At 41.3% G+C, this 24,579-nt stretch overlaps 1 protein-coding gene across 2 annotated transcripts in view; it reads right to left on the reverse strand.

Annotated features, from left to right (window-relative positions):
* The window catches only part of POU6F2 (POU class 6 homeobox 2), a 500,852-nt gene that overhangs the window by 22,938 nt on the left and 453,335 nt on the right, over positions 1-24,579 (reverse strand). For both annotated transcript variants that reach the window (XM_011972725.1, XM_011972721.1), the window contains exon 8: positions 9,574-9,780. In XM_011972725.1, coding sequence (XP_011828115.1) covers positions 9,574-9,780 — 207 coding nt within the window. The remainder of the gene's footprint in view (positions 1-9,573; positions 9,781-24,579) is intronic.

Raw genomic sequence — 24,579 nt, forward strand, 5'->3', positions numbered from 1 at the left:
CATTTATTTCTACCATTTCCATGGTATTTCTGACTGGGTTCACCATCAGTTTTCTGGGTATTCCTGGGACTAGGACAGACCACTGGCACATGCCTTGAACAAGAGGGACAGGTCCGTTGGTGCCTGCCGTGACTTGGGTATTTGAGATGGTTCCCGCATTGCTCTTTTCAGCTGTGCTCATGTGTTCTCTCAGCATGCACATACGAGAGAGATGCACATATGTGTACTGGTTAAGGGAGCCTGCTCTTCGGGATGCTGGTTGTAGCTGACATGTTGGTTGGGGTGTACTTTGTTGGATTTGCAAGGTACATCCCCAAGAAGCTGGCTGTTTTTTCCAGTTGCTAATCTCCAGTCCTGCAGTGAACGGGACAGTGGTGGTGGTTAGACTAGCAGAGGACTGACCACATGTTGCTGCAGTAGGAACAAGTTTTCGTTCCGGGGCCGACAGATGCTGCGTGAGAAGGCTCCTGAGGTGTGCCTGGGCATGTGAGAAAGACTGTGGACGTGGATTACCGATATCTGCTGTGAGCAAGGGGTTAGGAGTGGCACCATTCCTGCATCTTATTTGCTATTTCTTGGTTAGGCCTTTCTCCTCCTGGATCAAAACTGTCCTACTCCTGATCTAGAGCTGCAATTTTGTGTCACAGCTGTAGTCTATCACCCACACTCAACTTTGAAATTCAAGGTGAGAGTGAGAGCTACTTTATATTAAATGTTAATGATTTCTAACTAATTCATCACCTTTTTGGCAATTTACAACTGGCTTTGCTGACAGAAAAGGTTTTTAGCAGATTGTAGAAAAAGAGGCCAATTTCTCCATCTTTTCCCCCAGAGATAATTTTGAACACATAGTTGAAACAGATGAAACTAGGGTTTAAAAGGCCAAAGAAAGATAGAGAACCTTGCCTTATTTGAGGAACTACTTAGAAGGTAGAGAATCAAATGGAAATAGTGTAAATAGTAAATAGTGAAATAAACCAGCTGAGAGATGGGGGGAAGAAAAGTTCTTAATGATAAGATTGGCAGAGACTGCTTGGGATAAAGCTGAGGAAGAAGAAGTGGCTTCCCAGGCTACAGATTTAGATTTTGAGTGAGAAGACAAAGTCTCTGTCTCTGGAAAGTGTACGGATTCAGACCTTGCTGGGATTCTCCTGGTGTTGGCTCCGTCGCTGGGTGAAGTTCCCTTGTTAAATACTCTAATAGATCCCTTCACTTCTCCCTCATGGTACTTACTGCTGTCTTAGGGACATATTTGTACAAGTCTTTGGTGAATGTACATCTTCCTCACTACACTATAAGCTTCGTGAAGGAAGAGTTCATGGCATCTGTCTTGCCTGCCAACACAGCCTAGCTTCCTGGTACCAATGCCAGACACATGGTAGGTGGTCAATAAATATTTCCGTTAAATAGATTTTTTTTTGTACTCATTGAACAAGCAACTGGATTTTCCAAGCATAGTCTCTAAGAGTCACCAAGAATGGGCTTGTTTTCATGGTTGGATCAGGAGCCAAATGCAGGCAATGACTGAGGTCTCTGGAAGGCTATTTCTGCATTGTTGTAGATAAATGATAATATTGGGACTTTCTTCTTGCCTTCTCTTTATATTTTATTTCCTTGCTAACTGCTTTACATTATACAGCTTTCTGACTTCACATAAAGCCATGTGCTCGGTTATATACTCACTCTTAGTCTTCATCATTCCTGTCCACCATCTTTCTTTTGTTAGTGTACACTCCAGCTTTAACTCTGGGTCTTAGCCTTGCCCACCTCTCACTTCTTAACTCACTCAGCTAAGGAGCTCATTTCAACACGTTTCAAACAGGGACAATCCAGACTTTAAAAAGTTGTAACAGAGAAATAGAGGAATTGATGTTTCTTCATTGCTTTACTTAATTTTATTTCTGCAGCATTTGATGCTCGTCCACTTCCTCTTCCCACTTTTTTGAAACACTTGGATGCTAGATCACCACACTCCGGGTTTCTCTTCTAGTTACCCCATCATTTCTTCTCTCATTTTTCCTCCTCCATTCCTTAAATGCTGGTGTTTCCCAGGAGGGACTCCTTGGTCTTCCTTCCCTTGCTTCTCATGCTTTTTCCAATTTTTTTCTTCCCTTGCTCCTCTTGCTTTCTCTGGTGTCTCCTTTGTTTTCAGCTACAACAAATGTACTCATGACTTGACTCCCATATACTCACGACTCAACTCCAAGTACATGCTCTCATTAATTCTTTTTTGTGTTTTGCTATAGACTTCTAAATGGTTTGCTCACAGTAGATGGTTTACTTCAGTTCAACCTCTGTAGTGCCAGCAGAGTTATTTTCTTGAAAAAAAAAAAAAAAAGCTAAGCATGCCATTCTTCTTTTAAAATACCTCTAACACGTTTAGCAGGTTCTGTTCCCCATGCCACCCAACTGGGTGAGTCCCCTCCAACAGGGGTTGTCAGACACCCTACATAGGAGTGATCCTACTGGCATCAGGTTGGTGCCCCTTGAGGTCAGAGGTCCCAGAAGAAGGAAGAGACACCCATCTTTGCTGTTCTCCAGCATCCTTGAATGATATAACCAGGCACGGGAGCGAATCAGATGAGTAGGGCCTGAAGTGAACCCCCAGCAAACTGTAGTAGCCCTGAGAAGATGGACTTGACCTTTGAAAGAAAAACAAGCAGAAAGCAACAACAACAGCATCATCATCAACAACAACAACAAGCCCCCACAAAAACCCCATACAAGGATCAGCAGCCTCAAAGACTGAAACTAGACAAACTCACAAAGATGGGAAAGAATCAGTGAAAAAATGCTGAAAACCCAGAAGACCAGAGTACCTTTTCTCCAAATGATCATAACGTCTCTCCAACAAGGGCACAGGACTGGATGGAGGATCAAATGGACTAATTGACAGAAACAGGCTTCAGAAGATAGATAATAAAAACTATGATGAGCTAAAGGAGCATATTCTGACCCAAGGCAAAGAAGCTAAGAACCTTGATAAAAGGTTTGAGGAATTGCTAACTACCATAACCAGTTTAGAGAGGAACATAAATGACCTGATGGAACTGAAAAACACTGCACGAGAACTTCGTGAAGCATACACAAGTATCAATAGCCAAATCAATCAAGTGGAAGAAAGGATATTAGAGTTTGAAGACCAGCTTGCTGAAATAAGGCATGCAGACAAGACTAGAGAAAAAAGAATGAAAATGAATGAACGAAACTTCCAAGAAATACGGGACTTCATAAAAAGACCAAACCTATGATTGATTGGAGTACCTGAAGATAGGGAGAATGGAAACAAGCTGGAAAACACACTTCAGGATATTATCCAGAAGAACTTCCCCAACCTAGCAAGAAAGGCCAACATGCAAATACAGGAAATACAGAGAAAACAATTAAGATATTCCATGAGAAGATCAACCCCAAGACACATAATCATTAGATTCTCTAAGGGCAAAATGAAGGAAAAACTGTTAAGGGCAGCCAGAGAGAAAGGCCAGGTCACCTACAAAGGGAAGTCCATTAGACTAACAGTGGACCTCTCAGCAGAAACTCTACAAGCCAGAAGAGATTGGGGGCCAATATTCAACATTCTTAAAGAAAAGAATTTTCAATCCAGAATTTCATATCCAGCCCAACTAAGCTTCATAAGTGAAGGAGAAATAAAATCATTCCCAGACAAGCAAACGCTTAGGGATTTTGTTACCACCATACCTGCCCTGCAAGAGCTCCTGAAGGAAGCACTAAATATGGAAAGGAAAAACCGGGACCAGTCACTGCAAAAACACACCAAAAAGCCCGGGCGCCATGGCTCTTGCCTGTAATCCCACTTTGGGAGGCCGAGGTGGCTGGATCACCTGAGGTCAGGGTTTGAGACCAGCCTGGCCAACATGGCAAAACCCCGTCTCTACTAAAAATACAAAAAATAGCCAGGTGTGGCGGTGCATGCCTGTAATACCATCTACTCAGGAGGCCGAGGCAGGAGAATCAGTTGAACCCAGGAGGCAGAGGTTGCAGTGAGCTGAAATCGTGCCATTGCACAGCCTGGGCGACAAGAGTGAAAATCCGTTTAAAAACAACAAAACAAAAATAAACACAAAAAACACCAAAATATAAAGACCAATGACACTATGAAGAAACTACATCGACTAGTGTGCAAAATAACAGAATAGCAGCATGATGACAGAATCAAATTCACATATAACAATACTAACCTTAAATGTAAATGGGCTAAATGCCCAATTAAAAGACACAGACTGGCAAATTAGATAAAGAGTCAAGAGCCATTGGTGTGTTGTATTCAGGAGACCCATCTCACGTGCAAAGACACATGCAGGCTCAAAATAAAGGGATGGAGGAAAATTTACCAAGCAAATAGAAAGCAAAAAAAAAAAAAAAAAAAAAAAGCAGGGGTTGCAATCCTAGTCTCTGACAAAATGGACTTTAAACCAGCAAAGATCAAAAACGACAAAGAAGGGATTACATCATGGTAAAGGGAACAATTCAACAAGAAGAGTTAATTATTCTAAATATATATGTATATATGTACCCAATACAGGAGCACCCAGATTCATAAAACAAGCTCTTAGAGACCTACAAAGAGACTTAGACTCCCACACAATAATAGTAGGAGACTTTAATACCCCACTGTCAGTATTAGATAGATCAATGAGACAGAAAATTAACAAGGATATTCAGGACTTGACCTCAGCTCTGGATCAAGTGGACCTAATAGACCTAACAGAACTCTCCACCCCATATCAACAGAATATACGTTCTTCTCAGTGCCACATGGCCCTTATTCTAAAATCAACCACATAACTGGAAGTAAAACTCTCCTCATCAAATGTGAAAGAACTGAAATCATAACCATCTCTCAGACCACAGTGTGATCAAATTAGGACTCAGGATTAAGAAACTCACCAAAACCACATGATTACATGGAAATTGAACAACCTGCTCCTAGATGACTCCTGGGTAAATAATGAAATTAAGGCAGAAATCAAGAAGTTCTTTGAAACCAATGAGAACAAAGACACAACGTACCAGAATCTCTGAGACGCAGCTAAGGTAGTGTTAAGAGGGAAATTTATACCACTAAATGCCCACACCAGAAAGCTAGAAAGATCTCAAATCAACACCTAACATCACAATTAAGCACTAGAGAGGCAAGAGCAAACTAATCCAAAAGCTAGCAGAAGACAAGAAATAACTAAGATCAGAGAAGAATTGAAGGAGACAGAGACAAGAAAAAACCCTCCAAAAATTAATGAATCCAGGAGCTGTTTTTTTGAAAAAAATTAACAAAATAGATAGACCACTAGCTAGATTAATAAAGAAGAAAAGAAAGTAGAATCAAATAGACACAATAAAAAGTGATAAAGGGGATATCACCACTGACCTCACAGAAATACAAACTACCACCAGGTAACACTATAAACACCTCTACACAAATAAACTAGAAAATCTAGAAGAAATGAATACATTCCTGGACACATACACCCTCCCAAGACAAAATCAGGAAGAAGTCAAATCCCTGAATAGACCAATAACAAGTTCTGAAATTGAGGCAGTAATTAATAGCCTACCAACAACAAAAAAGCCCAGGTCCAGATGGAGTCACAGCTGAATTCTACCAGAAATGCAAAGAGGAGTTGGTATCACTGCTCCTGGAACTATTTCAAACAATTGAAAAGGAGGGACTCCTCCCTAACTCATTTTATGAAGCCAGCATCATCCTGATACCACAACCGGGAAGAGACACAACAAAAAAAGAAAGCTTCAGCCCAATATTCCTAATTAACATAGATGCAAAAATCCTCAATAAAATACTGGCAAAACAAATCCAGCAGCAGATCAAAAAACTTATCCACCACTATCAAGTTAACTTCATCCCTGGGATGCAAGGCTGGTTCAACTTGTGCAAATCAATAAATATAATCCATCACATAAACAGAATCAAAGACAAAAGCCACGTGATTATCTCGATAGATGCACAAAAAGCCTTTGATAAAAGTCAACATCCCTTAATGTTAAAAACTCTTAATAAACTAGGTATTGATGGAACATATCTCAAAATAGTAAGAGCTATTTATGACAAACCCACAGCCAATATCATACTGAATGGGCAAAAGCTGGAAGCATTCTCTTTGAAAACGGGTACAAGACAAGGATGCCCTCTCTTACCACTCCTATTCAACATAGTATTGGAAGTTCTGGCCAGGGCAATCAGGTGAGAGAGGAAAATAAAGTGTGTTCAAATAGGAAGAGAGGAAGTCAAATTGTCTCTGCTTGCAGACGACATGATTTTATATTTAGAAAACCCCATCATCTTGGCCCAAAAACTCCTTAAACTGATAAGCAAGTCCAGCAAAGTCTCAGGATACAAAATCAATGTGCAAAAATCACAGGCATTCTTTTACACCAACAATAGACAAGCAGAGAGCCAAATCATGAATGAACTCCCATTCACAACCACTACAAAGAGAATAAAATACCTAGGAATACAGCTAACAGGGGATGTGAAGGACCTCTTCAAGGAGAACTACAAACCACTGCTTAATGAAATAAGAGAGGACACAAACAAATGGAAAAACATTCCATTCTTTTGGATAGGAAGAATCAATATTGTGAAAATGGCCATACTGTCCAGAGTAATTTATAGATTCAATGCTATACCCATCAAACTACCATTGACATTCTTCACAGAATTAGAAAAAACTATTTTAAGTTTCATATGAGAACAAAGCTGGAGGCATCACTCCGCCTGACTTCAAACTATACTACAAGGCTACAGTAACCAAAATAGCATGGTACTGGCACCAAAACAGATATATAGACCAATGGAGCAGAATAGAGACCTCATAAATAACACCACACATCTAAAACCATCTGATCTTGGACAAACCCGACAAAAACAATGGGGAAAGGATTCCCTATTTAATAAATGGTGCTGGGAAAACTGGCTAGCCATATGCAGAAAACTAAAACTGGACCCCTTTCTTACACATTATACAAAAATTAACTCAAGATGGATTAGACTTAAATGTAAAACCCCAAACTATAAAAACCCTAGAAGAAAACCTAGGCAATACCATTCAGGACATAGGCATGGGCAAAGACTTCATGACAAAAATGCCAAAAGCAATTGCAGCAAAAGCCAAAATTGACAAATGGGATCTAATTAAACGAAAGAGCTTCTGCATGGCAAAAGAAACTAGCGTCAGAGTGAACAGGCAACCTACAGAATGGGAGAAAATTTTTGCAATCTATCCATCTGACAAAGGTCTAATATCCAGAATTTACAAGGAACTTAAACAAATATACAAGAAAAAACAACCCCACCAAAAAGTGGGCAAAGGATATGAACAGATACTTCTCAAAAGAAGACATTTACACAGCCAACAAACATATGAATAAAAGCTCAACATCGCTGATCATCAGAGAAATGCAAATGAAAACCACAATGAGATACCATTTCATGCCAATCAGAATGGTGATTATTAAAAAGTCAGGAAACAATAGATGCTGGCGAGGCTGTGGAGAAATAGGAACGCTTTTACACTGTTGGTGGGAATGTAAATTAGTTCAACCATTGTGGAAGATAGTGTGGTGATTCCTCAAGGATCTAGAACCTGGAATATCATTTGACCCAGCAATCCCATTACTGGGTATATACCCAAAAGAATATAAATCATTCTACTATAAAGACACATGCACATGTATATTTATTGCAGCACTGTTTACAATAGCAAAGACACGGAACCAACCCAAATGCCCATCAATGATAGACTAGATAAGGAAAATGTGGTACATATACACCATGGAATACTATGCTGCCATAAAAGGGAATGAGGTCATGTCCTTTGCAGGGATATGGATGAAGCTGGAAGCCATCATCCTCAGCAAACTAACACAGGAACAGAAAACCAAACAACTCATGTTCTCACTCATAATGGGGAGTTGAACATTGAGAACAGATGGACACAGAGAGGGGAACAACACACACCAGGGCCTGTTAGGGAGTGGGGGTGCGAGGAGGGAACTTAGAGGACGGGTCCATAGGTGCGGCAACCACCATAGCACACGTATATCTATGTAACAAACCTGCATGTTCTGCACATGAATCTCTTTGTGTGTGTGTGTGTGTGTGTGTGTGTGTGTGTGTGTGTATGGTTTTTTTAAAGAAGAAGTTAAAAAAAAAAAAAAAAACCCAAAAACAAGCCCTCAGAGATCTCCAGGGCTTGGCTGCAGAGTAAATCATCGCCATCATCATCACCATCACCATCATCATCACCATCACCATCATCATCACCATCACCATCATCATCACTATCATCACGACTACATTAGTGCTTACTGCATGCCAGGCACTATTCTGACCACTTCATATGTGTTAACTCATTTAATCCTCATAACCACCCTGTGAGGTAGCTACTGGTGTATCCCCACTTTACAAATGAGGTAACGGGGGCACAAAGATGATATGTAGTGTGTTCAAGATCACACAGAGAAAAAATCCATCCTTTTCGGCTTGTTTATGGAGCCCTTCCATGAATGTCCTCTACCTCCTCTCTGCTCCAATCACATAAGCCTTTCTCCTGTTTCTCAACACTTCATCCTCTTTCCCATTTCCCTGCCTTTGTGCCTGCTGTTCCCTCTACTTGGAATGTTGTTAACCCTTCATTTATTTGATTAACTCACACTCAACTGTCCAGACTCCATTCCCAAACCATTATCTCTGGGAGGACTAAAAATTCTCTGGGCAGAGTTGGTCACTTCCAGCTCTGTGGTGACACCTGCCCTGTCACAGGACAGTCTCTGCTCCACTGCACAACAGATTCTGCTATTCTGCTTATATATCTGTGTCCTCTACAGGGTGATGAGCTCCCTAAAATCAGAAAGCATCTCTCCTTTATTTCTGTTTCTTCGCATTTATCAGGGGCCTGCTATACAGTAGGTTATTAAAAAATGTTTGTTGAAGGAGCCAATTAACCAGACACTCCATGAGGTCAGGGACCACACCCTTCTTCTGTGCTGCGGACCCAACCTCTAGCACAAACACATAGGAAGCTCTCAATTGATACTTGAATGGAAAAATTAACTGGATCATCATGGTTTTGTGAAATTCAACCAAGCAGAACTTCCTATTTTTCATTTCCTCATTTGTAGGCAGTGGTTTCAGCAGCAGCAACTTGGGATCTCTTAATATTTAATAATTTTTTCATTCACAGTTAAGGCATGAGTGTTCTTGGTTTCTCTTTGACCTCATTTTGAAAATCTGAAAATTAAGTATCTTGAGCACAGATTAATAATAACACATCCCTATTGAATTTTAGGGCACTCTCTCTGTTTGTAATTTAATATATTCTTATTTTTAGATTAAAGAGATATTTAGTTATCACCCATATTCATTAAGAATGAAAAATAGAGTTACATTCCATTTTATAAGTATCGATATGTTCAGATGAGTGAGATCAAATATTTTGTAACGTAAAAATTACTTTTCACTGATTGAGACCAAAGAGGAGAAGCTGGGTAAGGAGAGTGTCCTGTGCCATGGCTGCCTTGGCCTGGAACATTTACCTGCTGGCCGGGCTTGATGGGTGACAGCGTGATGCCCTGGGTGTTGATCACGGGCAGGATCTGGTTCCCAATGACTGTGGCGATGATCTGGCCCTGGGCGTTTGTTAGGAGCTGGGGGGTGATTGGCTGCACTTGCAAGCCCTGAGTGCCGCTCGCTGCTTGGCTCGATGGCCCTGGATTAGGCATCAGTGGAATGGTCCCGATAATCTGCAAGAGACAGGCCCAAAGGTGAAGAGCTGGCTCCGTGAAGGGTCTGCGCATGCAACTGAAGACCATGCAGTGCCTGGTCTCTGTAGGATGCTCCCTGGGAGCTGACTCAGAATCTGCAAGCAGCTCTGGAGGAGGGTGCGGTGGAAGAAAGTGGCAGGGGCAGGCATCTAAAGAAGAGGTAAATACACATGAACTGAGTTCATGGGATGGAAGGGAGAAACATCTTATGTAAAAATAAAATCAAGCATCTGTTAAGATATAAACATGCAGTTTTTGCCAGGGCAGGTCTGACATCTGCTTTTTCTCAGAACCAGAGGGAGGATGGGCTTCTCACAGCACTCAAGGCCCTCTTCCACCTGGGAAGCTGCATCCCACCGCCCCCCAAACCTGGGTGGCTCCACACTCCCTGAACTAAAGGGGATCCTTTGACATTCTTTCCTCTGCCTCCTTCCCTCCACCGACATTCAGCTCCTCTCCCAAGGCTGGGGGAGGGGCTCCCTGATACTCGCAGCAGGATTGGGGCCTCACACACCCTGGTGTTTACAGTGGTGGAGAGCCTGGACTCTCAGAGTGACAGGATTCCATTCCCAGCTGTGCCACTTACTGGCTGTGGCACATTTGTCAAGGGACCTAAGCTTTCTGAAGGCTTGAGAGAATTGAGATTATAAACAAGTTTTTGAAACTCTTAAAATAGAGGTGAAATGACTACTGAGGACTGAAATCAGAAAGAAAGTGCCTTTGAAATGATGTGTTGTAAAGCCACGGCCTAAAGGTGAGGGGCTTGGGGCTTCTGTGGCAGGTGGCAGGGGAGGCTCTTCTCTGCATCCAGTGGCTTCTGGCTTCAGCGAGGGACCGTGGGGACAGACTGCAGGAGGGGCCTGGCCAGATCCAATTACTGTGCCAAGGAGAAAGGCACCATGAATAGAAACAGCAAATGGACAGACTGGGTGTCCACAGAATCTGGAAATAGAGACCATATTGTTAGGGACACACTGTTAGTGACAGATGTAATCTGTAAAAACCTAAAACATGATCTCTATTTCCAACTGTGGTGGCATCTCCTGAGAAGCGACGTGGTGCTGGCCGTGTGGATGCTTTTCTGCCTCCACACACGGTAGGATGGTTACGCAGCTCTGCTTTGCTGGTCGCCTTCAAGGGCTCTGGCTCCCAGAGGTGAAATCTGGTGACCTGACCTGGGGGCCACCAGGACACAGTAATAAGATCTCAGTAAGTGTTTTCACACATATGATTTCTCTGCATTCTGTATTCTTACAACACCTCTGTAAGTAATATTTGTCATGCCTCTGCTTACTAGACAAGACACAGGGGCACAGGGAGGCCAAGCAACTCAGTTGAGTCTCTTCACAGAAGCATTTGTAAGTGACAGTCTGGGGCTACAGTCCAGGTCTGGTTGACCCCAAGCGCTTGCTTTTCCATCCTTCCCCCTAGCTCCCACAACATGGAGAACCTTGGAGGGTGCCAGCTCTTAAAAAAAGTACTGTGTATCTTGTTTGCAATTTCCCACTAAATGAAAGGCTGCTGGTGGGCTGGGTTTGTAAATGATACTGCTTTCTACCCACACAATACCCCAAGCAGTGCTTTGAACATAGTTTCTCAGTAAATGTTTTTTGACTGAATGGTTTCTAGGTTCAGCTGTCACTGGGACTCCAGATGCAGCTGGAACCATAGGAGAACTGCAAGACTATGCCATTCAGTGACAGATCGTGCTGGAGAAATCCTCCTCATCTCGAGGCCATTGCTTCCACCACAAAAGCCCCTGTGGGATGACACTAATGGAGGACCTGTGCGGATATCAAGTATCAATGGCATTTGTCAATGGAGGCCGATAAAGGTCAAGTAATTACTGTGAGAGTGGTCAGCTCTCCCCTAGGGATTGTGGCAGGGCTGCAGTCTCACTGAGCAAGCCCACAATGCCTGGCCCGCAGCATCAGCAATGAGCACGTCCCATCAGTGCGGGCAAGGTCAGGAGGCATCCACATCAATAGATCATAGCGCATAAGTACTTTATTGATGAGTGGTCTTGCATTAAACAGCCAGGATTCAAAGGCTGGCTCCTGTGACCCCACAGGCAAGGTAAGAGAGGCCCAGGAACAGGCCTCCCATCTTCAGCCTATGTTGGATAACTCCCCTTTCCACACATGCACAATAAAAACTCAGCCACTGACCCACCCACTCTGGCCTTCCCCAGTGTCTTAGGCCTTTGCAGCCTCATTTCATCCTATCAGCCTGAGCTGAAAGCCTGGGGAAGCTGGATGCATCTATGGGGCAGGGCTGTGGGTCCTGTTTGGGGCAGGGTGTCATTGCGATTAAGAGCCAGTGGGAGCAAGTATCCTGAGAGAATGGCTCAGGGTGAGCACAGCACATGACAGTTATAGAACACACTGTGATGAAGAGAGAGGCGTTCTGTCCTGGGAAGATTGACACCAGCCTGTGCTTGCCTCCGCGGTAATGAAATACTCTGCCTGCTTCCTGGGTGGAAAGAAGAAGAAAGGCAAATGCAAACAAGTCATCAGCCTCTTCCTTAAGCACAACGTCACTCTCAGCTGTGTGCCACCACATTACTAAAACATGGTGCTGCCTATGTTCCTACCCACCCTGTCCTCTCTTCTTTTCTAGGCCTGAGCATCACTTATCAAGGATAGGATAACAGTAGTGTCAGAGCCAGAGGAATCTGTAATGACCTGACTATTGGTGCCTTTAACAAGGAGAGTCTGCCTTTGAGGTGGAGGTGGGGGATCAGGAGCAGTTCTAAAGTCAGGAAGCCTGTGGTGACACTATGCATTTCTTATTTTTGTTCCTCTTTCAGGGGCATTGGGGTCACCATCTCAACGTGTCAAAAACTCGGTAGTGCATTATGGGGAATTTCGTCATATTCCCGAATGTATCACAATACGTTGGTTTCAATTGGCTCCCATTCATTGAAGGGTAAAGATGGTCACACACTGTGTCATCTAAATATTCTCTGATGTGCCTGTTTTGCTCACGCTGGCTCTGATTCCTCTTAGCACCGCCACAGATCTAATCAGAACTCCTCCATGGGCTTTGACTTCACAGAGGTTGCAAGAAGGGAACCGGGGGAGCTGAGATGGCAAAGATCTGAGACTCTCTGTACTCATGAGAAGTTATCCATTTCACCTGTGGAAATCATATGTTAAATTAAAGGCCTTTAGATACTCAAGGAAAGTATTTGCATCTACATATGTTTCAACTAAATCAGGAAATGAAAACGGAGGTTTGACAAGGCTGTAGGGGAATCTCTTATTTGAGAGTAAAGGTAGAAAGAGGATGCTTTTGGGACACTTGCGGTCCTAAAACTAGCTTTTGGAGTTTGACTTCCCAGCTCCCACAAGCTAAGATTTACTGCTAGGAGAAGTCCTGATGGAAGGATTTGCCACTGAGCACACGGACAGCTAGGCTGTGACTCCTGTTCAAGCCACTCAATGTACAAGACAGATTTATGTTCTCCTGAAATGCCGAGGATTCCTGCAGAGCAGCCTAATACCTGTAGATCCTTCTCTCTATAAACACTGTGTCAAGTGCCATGAAGGATGCCAAAAAGATGCAACTGGGGCAGGGGAGGGGTAAACAAGACAGGTACTTTGAATGCAGAGATTCCAACAACCCAAGGGTGGAAATGATGAGCACCAAATGAGTAGCAAGTACTCTCTGAGAAAAATCTCTATACCTACATGGTGGGTATGCAAAACACTATTGGAAATGAATGAGTTACTTCCGAGGAAGAAGGGTGGGTATGGTTCAAGAGGCCTTCACAGAAGACATGGGGGCCAAGCAGGGTCTGAAGGTTGGGTACAATTTGGGGAAGGCAGAGAAACCATTCCAAACAAGACATCAGCCTAAAGGTCAGAAACATGGGGGATGGGGAGTTGGATGCAAGAAAAGATTGAGACAGGTTAGCCTGGGAGGGTCAAATTCCATCCAGCCAAGGGGTTCTGATGAGTGAGTTTTGACGGGAGTGTAGTGGAGTGCTGAAATGGAGCTATTCCGTGCGAATGTCACTGTCTGGACAGAATGGACTCAAGTGGTGAGGGACTACAGATCTGGAAATCAGTTGTAGACCTAGGATGCTGCTGTAGTGTCCAAGCGTGAAGCAAAATGCCTCAATGACTCCTTGGCAGAGGATTTGCTTGATTCACTAACTTCTGCTTCAATTCAAAAAGTATGGCCTACTCTCTGCCTAGGTTGCAACATTAGAAAATTTTCAGTTAAGTTATTGCCCTGTGAATCTCATAGCAAATAGCTGAGGCATTGTTTGCAATGATCCTCTATGTCTTTACCCCGATTCTCCACTAGTGATGATTCATCCCTGAAAAATGCTTTAACCAGGCCAAAGCCCATACCAGTATTATAATAATAATTTGTGACCTAAAAGAGTCTGGCTTCTCTGAAACAGGACTTACTTGGTTGTTGCTGTGAATGTCCATCTATCTCTTTCCTTAAATGAGTTAAGAGCATAAATCACAAAAGAGGAATAAAGGTCATATAGTAAGAGCAACTAAAAAAAAAATCATTCAAATAGTGGTGTTTGCTAGCACACATATTTAAAAGATCCCCGTTTCCCTAAGAACTTGAGTGGCTTAGGTCCAAATGTGACTATCACTAATTCAGCAGCTATTACAACTTAAGCCATAATGAAGATTAGCTTGCAGTTGTAGCAAACCCCAGCAATTCAGGGTTCTGAAGCCCCTTTTGAGTCATGAGGTTATCATTACACTGCCCTCATGTGCCTCAGTCTAGTTGAGGCAGTCAATAGAGATGAATCATGACTGATGGTGGGTAAAGTGTCCTGAATGTATTCACTGCTGACGGGTGCATGTCATCAGCAGAAGTCTGAGAGTTCTGTCACAGAAGCCCAGGACATTCAGATAAGTCATCTGATAGGCCACATGTTGTTATAGCCAATGATATGCTGTTAAACTCTGTGATGGAGAATGTGATTACAGATGTCAAATTGACAAGTAATTTTGTTGCCCATATATGTAAGAAAAGGAGACCCATCAATGCTGTAAATCGGTAATTTCCTCAGGTCTTTCAATCCGTCAGCAGAGACAATTCTTTCCCAAATATTTGTGCAATCTCAGCACATTTTGGTCAAGAGATTTTTGTTAACACTAGCATCATCCTGTCCATTCTTGAACAAGAGCTTCTAACATTTGAGAGCCAGGGAGATGGTGGTGAGTGATCGCCGAACAGAAGCAGCCAATCAATCTTCTCCTTTCTTTCTGGTCTGGCCACAACTATTCTCTCTCTTCCTCCAAGTGATGATTTTGTCCTCCTTATACAGTATATTCATTCTAGGCTCACTGTGTACTCCCAAAGTTAGGGTTAAACTCTCTTAGAATTATTTTGGCAACTCTGATTAGGATGTTGGTTCTGGAAAGGTAGGAGAATACTATTATTTCTCAAACAAAATGAATTTTTCCAAGATGCAAACTCGTGCCTTCTTGCATTTGGCAATGTCCAAGATGGAGAACAAGAGATGCATGAATGTAGAGAGAGGCTTTAGCAGAGAATTTAAATCAGAGAATGTAAAGGCATAAAGACAAGCAGATGAAGGCATCTAATCAGAGGAAGACACTAGCCAAGGGCAAATGGTTTTAATCTTGCAGGAAATGCCAATCCTCTAGCCATGGCTTTCTGGAGCTCTGGAGGTTCCAGAGTTTGGGAAGAAACAGTTTCTTCCTTCCCATGACTGTTTGACAATGTCTGGCATGGGTATGGGAATAGGAATGGCAGTGTGTTCCAAGATGGTATCACTACAATCCAGGATACGAGACAAATTACCTTAGACCAACCTGAAAGAAATGGATGACACGTATTTGTTTAATGAGCAACTATGAGAAGGATTTTTGAAGGTATACACTTTAATGCTTTTATTAGGGGTACCAATAGGTACTGTACCCCTGGGAATACCCACCTACTTGATACTTTTCCTTGTCAGTTAGAATTAGAATCCTTGCTTGGTGCTCTACTGTTTGGTTTCAACTTTAGAAACACACTCACAGACAAGAGTAAAGAACTGAAGGTGTCAGGATCTTTAAAATGGTACTTTCTGTCACACTAAGAGAGGAATAATTTGCATGAAAACCGATATTATTTAAACAGCAATAACAACAATAAAAACAATCCTTTCCCCTAAAAGCTTCTCAAAAGCCATTAAAGTGAATTCTCCTTAATACAGTTTAAGATGTGTACCAAAGAAAAAAAAAATTCCCCACGGGCTGGGTTTAAGCCCAGGCTTTGCCACTAACCAGTAGGAGATCATTAGTGAATTACTTTACCTCTTAAGATCTCAGTCTACTCACCTGTAAAATAGGAATAGTAATGTCCACTTCATAAGGTTACTGTGAGAACTAAGATAATCTATGCAAAGCACTCAACACTGTGGTTTACCAGCCAAATAAGTGTTCAACAACAAATGGTCCTTCGTAGTTTAATTTTGTTTACATGCTTGTGTGGTAACTCCCGGGCATTTACACTACATTGCAAAAGCTCTTTTGAATTCTTCTGAATGTTGTATTTTTTACCATGGAAATTATTTACCATGATGAATAGAAGATGATAGCTTATTATGAAATGTAATTTAATCTTCCCTGTTTTATAATAGAATGTTACGTTGGAAGTTTCCATGGGGGCACCAAGACCCAATTGGTGCTGCATTCCAGTGGAGGGACTAGACTATGTGCTGGACTTACAGAGGAGGTTAATGAAAACCAATTAGACAGTTCCAGAACTCAGACCTTGACAATGAGGACAGACACAGAGAAGTTTTGAAAATCTGTGTCTTCACTTCCAGAGGTGGAGCACGGGGAGCTTTCTCCTTACCTCAAGGACAACAAAAGTGGTCGAATAAATATTGTGCTCTCAAATTTGGGGGAAACATTCTTGAGTAATGAAAAGGTGAGAGGCTATGGCTTTTGAGCTGAGGAGGGAGGAGAGAGAAAAAGGGAGGATGAGAGAGAGAGAAGAGACAGAAGAAGAAGAGGGAGGAAGAGAAGAGGGAGGGAGAGACAAAGAGAGTGAGAAAGATCTCTCACTGCCTGCCATTGACACTAGCTACTCTCCCATGACAGCAGGAGTAAGGATGTGTGAGTGTTTCTCTGGGCTCAATATCATGGGTCTGAACCATTTAAATCCTGTCCCAGAGGACCCCTCGGGGAATGGACACTGGACAACACCAGAGAGGGCTTTGAAGAGTGAATCTGGAGAAAACTAAGCTCTGAGCAGGAAGTGGGCACCTGGAAGAAAACACAGTGCTCGTAACAATGTGCCACTGAAAAGTCCCAGCTGGGCCTCAAAAGAACGCATGAAAGTGCCCCCAAGAGTTGGCCTGAGCCATTGGCTGGTCCAGAGAGCAGGAAGCTTTCTGCCATTCTTATCCGCTCATGTCTCCTTTCCTCACCTCAACCTGACTGGTTGAGGGCATCATGAGCAAGCTGGAGCAGGATGGGAACTGTTCCAACAGGGAGAGCAGGAGGGGCCGGCTACCCTTTTCCACAGCAGCAAGCAGCAGGAAGGAGGCCCCAGTTGGGGCTGCTAATGGCGTTTTAAATTAGAGTTGCAGTTGGGACTGTTGTCAGAGAACTGGGCATCTTATTTGCAATTTAAAGTGGCCATACAAGATTGTGTTACCTGAGATGCCCAGAGAAGTCAAGAAGCAAGAAACCGCTGAGCTCTTGTTCCAGGGAAGAGGAACATCACCACTGAGAAGGCTGAAAGGGGCTGCCTTGCTCTCAAATATTAAGGTCAATAACACACAGAAAAGACGTTTTATGAGTCATAATGAACATCAGGACTTTATCATCTATGTGCTTGAAAAACAGAGGAGAAATGAAGGCAAGAAGGAGACAAGGAAAAAGAGAGGAGAGAATTTAAGAATCTAGCAGAGGTAGAGCATTTTAAACTGAGAGCAGAATATATTTTCCCATAAACTATGAATTTGGTTTATTTCTGAGAGGTAGCAGCTGCTATTTATAATAGTGATTGTTGAAGTTTCAGCTGACTTAAACATGTATACTATTCAAATGCATTAGTTGCTGACATTCCTCTGAAGATTTTGAAACCTTAAACTTATAACAGGAACAGTCAATGCCTACCAACAGGGACAATAGTTACCATATCTCAAAAAAGGTCGGAAGAGTCAGGAGAAGTTTTGACATGGTCATTGACAGTTAGGTTAGTAAGGTTGTTCCCATTAGTAACCAGAAATATTTACAAGTTGTGCTTGTAAATATAACAAAGATGTGCTTTTGTGGCTCTTCATTTCCTCTATTATGTTTAATTAAACACCAAACTCCCAAACATGTTCTTGAACTGTCTTTTTTCATGTAGTTATTGGGGAAGAAGAAATCTAGTATGTCTGCCTGTGCTTTCCAATTACAAATGATGAAGCAGGGAGAAGAGATTCTATTAGATCTTAATGACGTAAGACAGGATGAATAATGTCAATTCCAAAGGTGCTTTATGGGAATAATTTGCCTACAGAGTGTGGCCTGAACTCTAGTTATGCAGCCCATGAGCAGCAAACTTCGCAGAAGAAAGTCCACATTTCAGGGAACTGACAGGTCTCCCAGGTAGGAGTCAACTCAATGGATATTCTTGAGTCAACTCAATGATCATTCTTATTGGACTTGAATATTTCTCGGGTCCTTTGGCAAAATAAAGTTAGCAGCCTCGGCCCCATTCTGAACAGTTGACAGTTCCTACTACAATAATACTACAACTGAATCTGGCACACTCCACACTCTGGAGGCAGGTGTTGTGTTTTTTTGTGTGTGTGTTTGTTTTTCCTTAAATTTTAAATTTTAAGATGCAGCATAATATCTGGGGTTACATATTTTACTGTAATTATGAGATTTGCCATGTTCTCTTTTATCTGGGTTTCCACTAGAGCTTTAGGAAACATTGATAGAAAAAGGATTTGATCCTGAATATAATCAAAAGAGTAAATTAAATTTATACAAGATTATATTACATTGAGATGAGAATTAAGTAAGGAGTCATTGTAACCACCTTCGTGGTCTATTCCTGGAGTGATTGGTGGACAGAAATCAGTGTCTAGGAAATGTATCCTTTTTTTGAACACTGTATAGGCGCCTGCCATGAACACGTTTTAAAATTATATCTGCATTATATATCGGCATAATGAAAAGCATACTGGAAAGTTCTGGATTACTTAAGGCTAATTGATTTCTCTACGGTACTTTTTTCCTTCTACTGCTCTGAATACTTTTTACTCAACTAGAAAGTAGGACGATGAAAACAGGAGATGGGCGAGTCAATTGTGCAAAATGTTATCTCCAGCTATTGTCAAGGTTCAGCTGGGCGTTGCTATGGACTGAGGATTTATGTTCCCCCAAACTTCACATGTTGAAACCTCAAGTCCAGTGTAATGGTATTTGAAGTGAGGCCTTTGGAAAGTGATTAGGTCAAATGGGATTAGTGTCCATATAAAAGAGACCCCAGAGAGTTCCCTGGACCCTTTCACTATGTAAGGACATAGCAAGAAGATAGCTGTCTGTGACCAGGAAGTGGGTCATCACTGAACACTAAATCTGCTGGCACTGTGATCTTGAATTTCTCAGCCTCTACAACTATGAAAAATATATTTCTGTTGTTTATAAGCCATCCAGTCTACCATATTCTGTTATAGTAGCCAGAACAGACCAAGAGAGGCATGATGTTGGAATCAATGTTGACTGGCCTCCTCTGTGACTAAGGGGAAATACTTAGGGATACAAAGTAGTTCTCCCAGAAAGGGCCAGATAAGCAAGATGCTCAGCATTATGTGCAATTCTTTTTGGGCAAGGGAAGTGGAACTTGCAGGCGTCTTTTTGGAAATGGACAGAGAACTTGCCATTTTGTTTCGTGCCTGTCTTCTCCTGGGAAATGTATTGCTTATGGTTAACATATACTCGAAGCTTTAAGTATATAAGCATGGTTATGTTTGTACAAATATTAACAATTACATATTGAACGTATGTCAATATAGACAGTGGCAGCATTTTCACTGGCAGAACCCCTCTGCTTTATTCTGTGATGGCTTCAAAACTAAGAGGTGGTTTTATTCATGCATTTGCTCATGTACAAATTCATCACTCACTCACTCACTCACTCACTCACTCACTCACTCACTCACTCAGCAAATCCTTTCTGAGGGCCTCCTGTGTGCCTGGCATGGGGGCAGGGCATACCACATTGTACTAGTTCCCACTATAGAAGACCAGGATGTTACCCAGCCATCTGAATCTGTGTAAATCCTCTCTTTTGGATCAGTAGGAGTATTCTGTAAATCCTCTCTTATGGCACCAGCAACCCACCAATGGAGAAGAAAACCTAGGCTCCCTGTAGGCAGGACAGTCAAGATGGCAGCAATTTACATAAAACTGAAGCCTGCACTGTTGACAAGAGTTCAATAGGTTCTTTTCTCCTCCTGGAAACTGCTGCAACTGTCGATGACTTCAGGTGATCTCCCAAAGTTTCTCCTTTTGAAGACCAATTACATGCTCAGATGTGTTCGTTGCTCGACAACCGAGTTCACCCTTCCTTGAAATATGACCTTATTCTCTCTGTGGATTGAAATGTCTATTCGTTTTTATTCCAATTAGAATTCTACAGATATGAAAATTAAAATATATCCATAGATGGGAACTTTGGGAGTGTGATGGCGCTGCACCATTGTTGATGGCACTGTCAGGCAGTGTTCTAGATCTTGAGAGTCCGAGAAATATCTGACTATTCTAAATTTCATTTTAAAGCCACTCTGTAGGAAAGAACATGACCAAAATACCTGTGTAAGTCAGGTAACAATCTGGACTGAGTTACTTTATTGCGGGGGAGGGTAGGTGGGAAGTAGATCTATTGGGACTTCTGGTCTCTAAGGACATAAATTGAAGCCGCTGATTTCCCACTGGAGAGTAGACATGGCAGGCACACGGTGGAAAATGACCTCAACTTTGCATAGCACAATGTCCTCCCAGTGGCCACAGCATAGTCATCACCTCTGCACATCTTGAGTCCATCACAAGGATCCTATGAATTTCTTACTTGTAAACAATGGCACAGCTCCATCACACTCCCAAAAAGTTCCCATCTATGATATATTTTAATTTTCCTATCTGTAGAATTCTAGTTTAATAAAAGTGAATGGACATTTCCACCCACAGTTATTTATAACAAGGGCACATGTGATATCGCATAAAAACAAATTCCTTCAAGCCATTGTGGCCTTGGTTTCCATTTCTAGCATCTTACGTTAGTTATTCTTTTTTCCTCACTTATTTATTTGAATATTACTTATTCAGTGGGAGGAAATGAAAATATTTGTAAATATGATCTAATGTTGCAATTTCCAGTTCTTCTTAACATTTTGATTATATTTGTTGATTATATTTGGTTTAACATTTTGATTATATTTGTCCACTAGAAAGTTTAAACATGTTTCAGGTACTAGAAAACAAAGACAAATTTTTATGGATAAACTGGAAACGTTTCTTTTCATCATTCTTTACTTTTTCCCCCAGTGACTACAAATTAACTATGGTTTCTTTTCATTTTCTTAGTAGCTGCCAACACTGTCAAATTGCTAAAACATTTTTTTCCCCCTTAAAAGAGAAGCACAACTGTGGTGAAGCCATCATTTTGCAGAAAGACCAACTTCATGAGCCTTTATATGGCTTTGCCTAAAACTTTAAGTTTTAATACCAGCAAAAATACCTAGAATTTGCAGAAGTATTTCTGCTTCTGCTTGTTGATGCCAGATTAAGTGACTAAATCAGATTAAAGTTATTTATTGCTTGGGAGAACACCTGTTAGTTTCACTCAGCTTTGGTCCTTAGAAGCTTTAGGAAGCATTCCTAAATAAACCACTGGACCTATAAACTGTTTATATTATTTTTCTTCCCAAATGAGAAAAAAAAGAGCTACAGCAGTGGTAGCAAACAAACAAACAAACAACAACAAAACCCTAAATTTGGACCAGCGATCTCCAATATTCCAAGTTTTTTGGAGCAACAGAAATTGGTGAAGAAAATGTTTGGCAATTGCTTAAGAAAATACTGTACATATTTAGCATCCCTTTGTACTTTGTTTATACTCAGTAAGCACATACAAGCTGTAAAGCTGAATTTAAATTAGGATAAACAACAAAACAAGCCTCTAAGAAAATAAGAGGGTGGGGAATGAAGCCATGCCAAGTGCCATTAAAGATGCATCTGTTTATCACCACCCAGTTTCATGAGTCCAAGATGATTCATATGCTTTTTGTGAAGAGAATATCCATTGTTGTGGCAAAAGTAAATGTATTTTGATAGTTGCATGAAATATTTATCTATCTATTCAATCAGAAAAAAGTTGTCTTCATCACTCAAACATATATTACTTTTTCAATTTCCTGTTAGTAATGTTTTTTTTAACGTTCTTTAGGGTGAGACCACAGAATTTCTCATTTCTCACGACAAAGACCATAACTCATTAGAATTATGCTGATGAGTTTTTCTCATAAAATTGCATCCCCATTTTCATAGGTGGCCAATCTGCAACCTTATCCCTAATGATTAGCCAGTTTTTGATAGACGTATGCAAAGAGAGCTGGATATACTCTTCCAGTTGTGGTTTCTCATAGTTTTCTAATTCCTACTTTAAATGTCCCTCAGAAAAAGAGTATTTGGAAGGCACTTCAAATTTGGTCCTGGTGAAATATGATTTATTATTGCTAATAAACCAATCAATAAATATAATGATTTTCTGACTGTCCCATTTTAAGCTCAATAATTTATAAGTCATGCTGATAGCATGAATTTTGGCATTTTTAATTTCAAAAGTTATTTTTGAAGTACAGCCTTGTCAGGAATATGTCTCACAGCCTTGCCAGATGATATCATTCACAGACTAGCCATATATATTGTTAAGTAATGGAAAAGCTGGAATAGTGATACTTTCATCAAAGAACCATTGAGATGTTTAGCTACAAAACCAAAAATAATCTATTTAACTTCGCTAAAAAAATTGGAGCATTTTAAGCAATGTTTGTAGTATCATATTTGGTTTCTGAGAAGGGTAAGTTTTTAGTACTTTCTGATTCATCTAGGTTCTGGATTTCAGGAACCAGTCTAGATATGCAAAACCACAGATACTATTCTCATTTCTACTGCCTTATCTCCATGTGAGCCTGGAGGGGCAGAAACTCTACTTTTCAAATATTTAGAAATGTGTATGATTTTATAGTCTCAGAAATCAAAATGAATTCTCAGAGTCTGGAGTAGCACACTATGTCATTTCCTTTTGTGTTCATTTAAGGAATTTGTGTATCACCTTTTAAACATAAACATTCTTTCAATAATGTTACCCTTTGTATTAAAAATCCTAAATAGTTCTTTTATAACCGAATAATACTGAGAAGATCCTCATATTAAGAAGGCTTCCATTTTAAACTTGCAAGAAAATCTTCAAATTCCATGTGAATTTAAAACAGATTTTTGGTTTTGCCCATGTTATTTACCCCTTCCTTTTGGCTATCTAGGATAGCTTGCTGATGTTACTTGCAGATTTACTGAAGGCAGATGGCAATGTTTTCATTGTAGACCATCAGAGGAAATCAACAGTTGTTAAACGACCCTAGCAGGTACTATCTCTGTGGCCCTGCCTTTTGATTAAATAAAGTACAACATTTTGTTATGGAGAAAAGTGAATGCTATTATGTCTAGCAGCCATCTAGTCATGTCATAGAGGCGAGCTAGACATCATCTAGCCTGTTGCTGCTGCTGCTAATCTGATGAAAACAAGATTGTCCAGCTTACCCGGTCACTAATGGTGTGGGCAGCTGACTCAAAAATCATCAAACTGGTCTTCTCTGCTTGCTGGCGGGACCATGGGTTTCAAGACAGATGTGGGTGCCAAGGGTTTAACATCTTTTGTTACTTTTACTTTTTACAACAACCCCAAAATGTTAGCTGTTAAAACAATTGAAGTAAGTTAATTAAATTAACAATTGCCATTTTCATCAGCTAGAGTAATGCTGGATGACCAACTTAAAAGCATATCCACATAAAACTTCGATATATTAAACAGACCCTACTTTAGGCCAGGCACAGTGGCTCACTCCTGTAACCCCAGCACTTTGAGAGGCTGAGGTGGGTGGATCACTTGAGGTCAGGAGTTCAAGACCAGCCTAGCAAACATGGTGAAATCCCATCTCTACTAAAAAAATACGAAAATTAGCAGGCCGTGATGGTGTGTGCCTGTAATCCTAGCTACTCGGGAGACTGAGGCAGGAGAATTGCTTGAACCCAGGAGGCAGAGGTTGCAGTGAGCAGAGATGGCAGCACTGCACTCCAACCTGGGCGACAGAATGAGATTCAGTCTCAAAAAACAAACAAAAAACCCAAACGGACTCTACTTTAGATCAGCCACCCTAAGTGGTTAAAATGTATATAGATAGATATATATTTATGAAATGACTACTATATGGCAGGCACTGTATTAGGCACTTATACATATTATGCTGAAAGCAGCTTTGTTTCAGAGGAAAGTTGGGCTTCAAAGCAGCCAGATCTGGGCTCAAATCCAGGCTCTATCACTGACTGTATGGCTCTGGAAAGTTGGTTAACTTTTCTTTCTTTTTTTTTTTTTTTTTTTTTGAGATGGAGTCTCGCCCTGTCACCCAGGCTGGAGTGCAATGATGCAATCTCAGCTCACTGGAACCTCCGCCTCCTAGGTTCAAGCGATTCTCTTGCCTCAGCCTCCCAAGGAGCTGGGACT

The sequence above is a fragment of the Mandrillus leucophaeus genome, unplaced genomic scaffold (genome assembly GCF_000951045.1).
Source record: "Mandrillus leucophaeus isolate KB7577 unplaced genomic scaffold, Mleu.le_1.0 Scaffold100, whole genome shotgun sequence".
In the NCBI taxonomy this organism is placed as follows: Eukaryota; Metazoa; Chordata; class Mammalia; order Primates; family Cercopithecidae; genus Mandrillus; species Mandrillus leucophaeus.